The 8,544-nt window shown below is 45.2% G+C and overlaps 1 protein-coding gene across 1 annotated transcript in view; it reads left to right on the forward strand.

Moving 5' to 3' along the window:
* The first annotated feature begins 4,957 nt into the window (after positions 1-4,957).
* LOC115949024 (major prion protein homolog) overlaps positions 4,958-8,544 on the forward strand; it is a 6,608-nt gene continuing 3,021 nt past the window's right edge. Inside the window, 3 exon segments of the mRNA XM_031065159.1 lie at positions 4,958-5,099; positions 5,101-5,131; positions 5,594-5,667. Of these exon segments, the coding sequence (XP_030921019.1) occupies positions 4,998-5,099; positions 5,101-5,131; positions 5,594-5,667 (207 nt within the window). The 5' untranslated portion in view covers positions 4,958-4,997.

Below are 8,544 nucleotides of genomic sequence, written 5' to 3' on the forward strand. Positions count from 1 at the left end.
TCTATATCTATATTTACATTTACTTTTATTTTTATTTTTATTTTTATTTTTATTTTTATTTTTATTTTTATTTTTATTTTTATTTTTATTTTTATCTCCAGCTGGAGCAGGAGCAGCAGCAAACAAGGCCGGGCTGCTCCCATCTCCCAGCAACTCATCCAGAAAGTGCCCCAAAAACTCCATTTCCCCCCCATTTCAGAGCAATTTTATTGCCAATTTTTGTTCCAAAATTCATCTTTTTCCTCCCATTTCAGAGCACTTTTATTACCAATTTTTATTCACAAATCATTTTTTCCCCAAACGAGCATTTTAGTTTTTATTTTTTAATAAAGGCCTCAAAAACTTGATTTTTCCAGCAGATAACACAGAGCCTCAAAAACTCAATTTCACCCCCACTCCAAAGCACTTTTGTTACCAATTTTTGTCCCTAAATTCATTTTTCCCCCAAATGGGCATTTTAATGTTTTATTTTTTAATAAAAGCCTCAAAAACTCGATTTCCCCCCACTTCAAAGCACTTCTATTACTAATTTTTGCCCCTAAATTCCATTTTTTTTCCCCCAAACGAGCATTTTAACGTTGTATTTTTTTTAAAATAAAATCTGTTCTTTTACCTCCCAGCGCCCTGGTGATGCTGGGAGGGCCAAAATGAATTTTTTGGGGCTGTGGCCCATGCAGGGGATGCCATGGCCAGGATGTGGCAGCGCTGGGATGGAGCAGGGTAAGGAGCTCAGCACAGCCCTAAGCAGCTTGGAGCAGCTCCAGGGACATTTATAACCCCGTGGATAAAGATTCCTAATCCTAAAATCATTATAAACCCCATGGATGGACATTTATAACCCCGTGGATAAAGATTTTTAACCCAAATGGATTTCTAACCCTAACCCTAAAATAATTATAAACCCCATGGATGGACATTTATAACCCCGTGGATAAAGATTTTTAACCCAAATGGATAAAGATTCCTAACCCTAAAATCATTATAACCCCATTTATAACCCCAATGGATGGATATTTAAACCCCATGGATAAAGATTCCTAACCCTAAAATAATTATAACCCCATACTTGGACATTTTTAACCCTATGGATGAACAATTTTAACCCAAATTAATGAACATTTATAACCCTAAGGGTTAAACATTTCGAACCCTATTGATGGACCATTTTAATCCCATTTATGAACATTTATAACCCCAATGAATAAACATTTTTTACCCCATGGATGAACATTTATAACCCCATGGATGGACATGTATAACCCCAACGGATAAAGATTTTAAACCCCAGTGGATAAAGATTCCTAACCCTAAAATAATTATAACCCCATGGATGGACGTTTATAACCCCAATGGATAAAAATTTCTAACCCTAAAATAATCATAACCCAGGATAGACATTTCTAACCCCAATGGATGGATATTTAAACCCCATAAATGAAGATTTCTAACCCTAAAATAATTATAACCCCATTTTTAACCCCATGGATGGACATTTAAACTCCATGGATAAAGATTTCTAGCCCTATTGATGGATTATTTTAATCCCATTTATGGACATTTTTAACCCAATGGATAAACATTTTTAATCCCATGGATAAACATTTTTAACCCCAATGAATGGACATTTTTAACCCCAATAAATGAATATTTTAATCCAAATGGATGGACACTTTTAACCCCATGGATGAACAATTTTAACCCCAATTAATGAAGATTTATTAACTCCAATGGATGGCCATTTAAACCCCATGGATAAAGATTTGTAACCCTAAAATAATTCTAACATAAGGATGAACATTTTTAACCCAAAGAATGGACATTTTTAACCCCAAAGAATGGACATTTTTAACCTCAAAGGATGAACATTTTAACCCAAATAAATGAATATTTGAATCCCAGTGGATGGACATTTATAACCCCATGGATGAAGATTTCAACCCCAATAAATGAACATTTTTAAGCCTAAGGATGAACACTTTTAACCCCAAAGAATGGACATTTTTAACCCCAAAGAATGGATTTTTTTAACCCAAATGAACGAACGTTTTAAACCTCAAAAGATGAACCTTTTAACCCAAATAAATGAATATTTGAATCCCAGTGGATGGACATTTATAACCCCATGGATGAAGATTTCAACCCCAATAAATGAACATTTTTAACCCTATGGATGAAGATTTCAAACCAAATAAATGAACATTTTTAACCCAAATGAATGAACATTTTAAACCTCAAAAGATGAACCTTTTAACCCAAATAAATGAATATTTGAATCCCAGTGGATGGACATTTATAACCCCATGGATGAACATCTTAACCCCAATAAATGAACATTTTTAACCCCACGGATGAAGATTTTAACCCCAAGGAGTTAAACATTCACCCAACCTTTGCAAAGCCAGGGCTGGGTGAATAAAAGCACCTCCAATGAACCCAAGCCATAAAAACCAACACAAAATCAATGAAGGAGATGAGCTTTCCTCCCTCCCCAGAACCACAGTCAGCATTTCCCGAGCAAAACTCGCCCCACGAACGATTGCTGAGCTGGCCCAGGGCCTGGGCCACAATTTCCACGAGGATCCTGAGGAGCTGCAGCTCCTGCCTCGACGCTGGGAGAAATTTTACCTTGGGATGCCAAAAATCCATTTCAGATCTGCCCTGGATGCGCTGCTGGGGAGGCTTCAGCCCCTGATGGCTTCCACAAGGAATTAAAAATTCATTAATAATCCATGCTGCTGATTGATGTGCAGCTGGGAGCTGACAGAGCAGCTCTGTTTCTGCAAACAGAATTTCTGTTTCTTGGGAAAAAAAAAAAAAAAGGTTTATTTTCCAGTGCTGGCCACAGCATGGTTTTCAGTAAATGTTCTTTTCGAGATAAATCATTTCCCCTTGTTGTTGTTGTGCTCCTGGAATAAGTTATTATTACAGTAAAACCCTGGTTTTTGGATTAATGCAGGATTAATTCACCCCAACCAACCCATTCCTGGTTTCTTCCTTTTCCTGGCGTGCAGCTTGGATGAATATTTCAACCCAACCCAGGCAGCCCGGAGCCATTCCACACACAGAATAAATTCCTCCTGCAGGGCAGGGCTTCCCCAGGCCCACAGGCCTCAGTCCTGCTGATTTCATTTTCTCCTGGCTGGATTAACGTTTGTGTTTTCCCATCTCCCTGCCAGGGAGAAACCACTTTGATTTATTCCAACACAACCCAGATGGATCACAGGAAAATCCCTTTTCCATCCAGATGTGGCCCAGCGTGGTCATTCCTGGCCCAGCTGTTTTTGGGCAGCCTCAGGAGGGTTTGGGGGGTGTTAAAATCATAAAATCCTGGAATTTGGGTTGGAAGGGACCTTAAAAATCACCCGTGGCAGGGACACCTCCCATTGTCCCAGGGTGCTCCAAGCTGGCCCTGGGAAACCCTAAAAGTTGGGAAAACCCTAAAAACTGGGAAGCACCCCCATTCTTGTCTCTGTATATTCCACTCCTGTATCCTTAGCCTCCAAAAAAACCCCCATTTTTGCCACCCCCATGGGATTTTTGGTTGTTTTCTGTGGCATTTCCTCCCACTGAATTTTGGGATTCCTCGACACAAATGGAGGTTGCAGGAGTGAGTTCTGCTCCTCCGCTTGGACACAGCTTTGAAAGGCAAATCCATCTTTTCTCCCAGAGCTCTGGGCTGGTTTGGTTTCCTCTCCACCAGCCCTGGGAGCAGCTCTGTTCCACGGGATAATGGGGTTGGAGCTGCTAAAAGCATCCTGGCCTCACCGGGATTCCCAGCCAGGAGATTTCCAACCCACCCCAAACCCCGGAGTTTCTTCCATTTAAAAAAAAATATCCAAGCGTTGTGATTTCCCAAGATTCCCAAAACGGCCCCAAACCTCCTCATCCCATTTGGCATTTCTTCAATAAACCGCCAAGATGCTGCAATTTCCCAAGATTTTCCAAGCCTTGATATTCCTTCAGTATAAAATCCAAATGCTGCAATATTCCAGGATTTCCAAATTGGCCTCGAACCCTGAAAATTCTTCAATAAAATCCTCCAGGTGCTGCGATTTCCCAGGATTTTTAAATCAGCCCCAAGCCCTGCTATTTCTTCAGTATAAAATCCAACTGCTGCAATATTCCAAGGTTTTATCACCAGCCTCAAACCCTGATAATTTTTCCATAAAACCATCCAGGTGCTGAGGTTTTCCAAGGTTTTATCACCAGCCTCAAACCCTGATATTTCCTCAATAAAACCATCCATGGGCTGCAGTTTCCCAGATTTTTATATCAGCCCCAAACCCTGATATTTCTTCCATAAAACCATCCAGGTTCTGAGGTAATCCAGGATTTTACCACCAGCCTCAATCCCTGATAAATCTTCCATAAAACCACCCATGGGCTGCAGCTTTCCAAGATTTTATCACCAGCCTCAAACCTTGATAATTCTTCCATAAAAACATCCGTGTTCTGCAGTTTTCCCAGGTTTTAAAATCAGCCTCAAACCCTGATAATTCCTCAATAAACCATCCAGCTTCTGCAATAATCCAAGATTTTATCACCAGCCTCAATCCCTGATAAATCTTCCATAAAACCACCCATGGGCTGCAGCTTTCCAAGATTTTATCACCAGCCTCAAACCTTGATAATTCTTCCATAAAACCATCCGCGTTCTGCAGTTTGCCAGGATTTTATAATCAACCTCAAACCCTGATAATTCTTCCATAAAACCATCGGTATCCTGCAGTTTCCCAAGATTTTTAAAATCAGCCTCAATCCCTGATAATTCTTCCATAAAACCATCCGTGCGCTGCGGTTTGCCAGGATTTTATCACCAGCCTCAAACCCTGATAATTCCCCAATAAAACCACGAAAAACCCCTCGATTTTTTGATTTTCCAGACTCTCTCCTTTGCTCGCTGCCCGTGCCCGGGGGATGCTTTGGGGCGAAGCCGCGGGTTTCGGGGAGCGGGCCGGGGTTTTCCCCGGGGAAGGATGCCGGATGCCGGATGAAGGATGACGATGATGATGGGTGAGGGCTCAGCGGGGCCGGGCTGCTCTGGGGCAGCTCCTCCCTCTCGCTATTTATTCCTGCGCGGAGCTCCGCGGCTGAATCACCTCGGGGCGAGCGGGCAGCGCATTTCCAGCCGGTGAGTACCGGGAAAAACGGGATGGAGGGGCTGGGGAGGGATAAACCCCGAGGAGAAGGCGGTTTGAACCCCGGGCGTGCGGGGCTGCCTCTTTTCCTCACCAAAAATTGACATTTCCAGCGGCTCCTTAAAAGCCAGCGCCCTGCTCCTGCCCGGCGCTTGTTTACTCAGCGTTTACTCAACATCGGGAATTTCTCCTCCGAGGGTTTTGCCTTTTCCCCCCTCCGCCAGCTGCTCCCGGAAAGTGAGAGACAAAGGGGCGAGGGGGAGATTTCTAAACCCAGGGGTGACATTTTCGGGCAAATTCCGATTTAATTCCCAATTTCCAGAGCGCCAGGCCGGAATTTGGAGCCCAGGAGGGTCCGGACTCCCCCATCCCCGAGCATCTTCCCACCTCCACCTTCCCCACCTCCCTTCTCTCCTCCTCCGCCTCCCCGGGGACCTTCCCAAGGTTACTTCCAGGCGTATTTCGGCAGCCGGGTGTTGGTTTTTCCCCTCCGAAGCGAATCCTCCTCCTCCTTGCCAACGCCGAGCACGTAATTGCTGCTTTCAGCCTCCATTTTCCGCTGGGTTCCTCCGGCACGGATAAAAATCGGCTCCGCCACAAACCACCTGAATTAATTCCTCATTTCCAGCATCCGCCGGGAGGGCGAATCTGGGGCAGAAAGGTTTAAAAAAAAAAAAAAAATCCCCGTGAAATCACTCGATCTGTAATTTAATATTAATGTCATGGTCAGGCCATAAATAGAATTTCCGAGCGCAGAGATGCCAGCTCCGGGTTTCTCTTCTCCGAGAGAAACTGGGATTTTCTGGGGGAAAATCCCGCATTCTCAGGAAGCAGCTCCTTCAGGGATTTGGCCAGGGAGCTCATTTTTTTGGGGCGAAGCTCGTGGCTCGCTAATTAGCGCCGTATCCTGTTTATCAGCGCTCCGAAGGCAATCAGAGGAGCAGCTCAGCGCTGCAATGTCCCAAGATCCCTGAATCAGCCTCAAGCCCCGCGATTTCCTCAATAAAACCATCGCAGTGCTTTGCCAGAACCCCTCTCCAACCAGAATTTTTAATTTTTAATCCAACCAGGGCCTGATTTTTAACCCCTCGCAGCTCACAGCGGGCAGCGACGCCTCTAAAAATATATTTTAAAATGCCGAATTCTCTGGATTTCCCTCCTCCATTGCTCATTTTGCCGAGCACCCAAGGAGCTGGTTGTTGTTTTCCCTGCCTCTTGGCTATTTTTAACCCCCTGATCTCATCCCTGCCCCAGCGGGTGGGTGCTGCAGGGTGAGGGAGGCAGCGAGCCCCGACCTGCTCCTTGGGCCCGGGTTTTTCCATGGAGGAGCAAATCCCGAACCTGGAGCTCCAAATCCCGAACCTGAAGCTCCAAATCCCAAACCTGGAGCTCCAAATCCCAAACCTGAACTGCAAATCCCGAACCTGGAGCTCCAAATCCCGAACCTGGAATTGCAAATCCCGAACCTGGAGCTCCAAATCCCAAACCTGGAGTTCCAATCCCAAACCTGGAGTTGCTGCCCATCACCAGGGACTGGCAAATCCCAAACCTGGAATTGCAAATCCCAAACCTGGAATTGCAAATCCCAAACCTGGAACTGCAAATCCCAAATCTGGAGTTGCTGCCCATCACCAGGGACGAGCAAATCCAAATCCCAAACCTGGAACTCCAAAACCCAAACCTGGAATTCGAAATCCTGAACCTGGAATTCCCAGGGATGAGCAAATCCCAAACCTGGAATTCGTCCCCATCACCAGGGATGAGAAAATCCAAATCCCAAACCTGGAATTCCAAATCCCAAACCTGGAATTCCTCCCCATCACCAGGACTGGGCTTTTCATCCCCCTGAGGTTTTATTTCGGGCCTTGTGAACGATCCCACCCAAACCACTGAGCTTGAGGGGCCTTTGATTCAAACATTTCTGGGCATGAACCCAGATTTTTGGCAGAAAAATCACCACTAACGAACCCAGAGAGACGAATTTTCTTTTTGTGGCCCACAAATCCGTGTCCAGGTGGCAACAGGAGAATTTCTGGCTTGAACGGGGGCTCGTTTGGCCTTTGTGGCTGCAGGAAAGTTCAGCACCTCCTGCCTGTGTAATGATTAATCCTGGGGTAACTCCATAACTGCTGCAAAAAAATACATTTAGGACCCAAACTGAATTATTTCTTGCCGTATCCAGGGATGCTGAAATGCCCACCCACACCGAGGATGCTCCTCTCACCCTCCCCAGCAGCGAGGGGAGATTTTGGGGGGCAGCTCAGCCTCGGGCAGGATGGAAAATCCCCTTTTTTTATCATTAAACCCACGGCAGCAGTGACTCAGAGCCCTCGGCTTTGGCAGCTTGGCCTTTTTGGTTTTTTGGGCTTTGAGGTGTTTTCCAAAGGATTTGCAGCCCCGGTGGGGATTGTCCCTTGTCCCGGCCGGATTATGCGCACAGGGGTGGAAATGGGATTTATCCTCCCCTGGAAATGGGGGAAATGGGATTTATCCTCCCCTGGAAATGGGATTTATCCTCCCCTGGAAATGGGGGAAATGGGATTTATTCCCCTTGGACATGGGATTTATCCTCCCCTGGAAATGGGATTTATCCTCCCCTGGAAATGGGGGAAATGGGATTTATCCTCCCCTGGAAATGGGGGAAATGGGATTTATCCCCCTTGGAAATGGGATTTATCCTCCCCTGGAAATGGGGGAAATGGGATTTATCCTCCCCTGGAAATGGGATTTATCCTCCCCTGGAAATGGGGGAAATGGGATTTATCCCCCCTGGAAATGGGGGAAATGGGATTTATCCCTCCCGGATAATGGAGGAAATGAGATTGATCCCCCCTGGAAATGGGAAAAATGGGATTTATCCCCCCTGGAAATGGGGGAAATGGGATTTATCCGCCGGGCAGTGTGGGAGATGCCCGGAACGCCAGCAGCATTCACTGAGTCACTGGATGCTGGCAAACTCCGAATCCCAAAAATAGCCATTAATTGACGGGAATTCGGGTAAAACACGCAGAATTTGGGAAAAGAACCCCCTGGGGGCCAGGCTGGGCGTTGCCTTCCCTGCAGCAGCGCTGAGTGCCCGAAAGCTCCGGGGCTGGGCTGGATCCGTCCTTGGCATCGAGGGTGGCACAGGAGGGATCTCATTTCTGCCCCCACACTGGGTAGGGCGGGATTGATAAGCGGGGTTTTACCCCAAAATCACGTGAAGCATTTTCTTATAAAAGCTTTTCTTTCGCCACTTAAAGCTGCCATTGCCAGCAGGGGTGCTGTTGGGGGATATATTTTAAAAAATCATATAAATACATACGTATATGTATGTACAAAATAATAAATAATAAATAAATATATAAAAATACATCTATTTTTACATATATAAAATAGATAAATAATATATGTATATATTTATATA

The sequence above is a fragment of the Geospiza fortis genome, unplaced genomic scaffold (assembly GCF_000277835.1).
Source record: "Geospiza fortis unplaced genomic scaffold, GeoFor_1.0 scaffold777, whole genome shotgun sequence".
Classification (NCBI taxonomy): Eukaryota; Metazoa; Chordata; class Aves; order Passeriformes; family Thraupidae; genus Geospiza; species Geospiza fortis.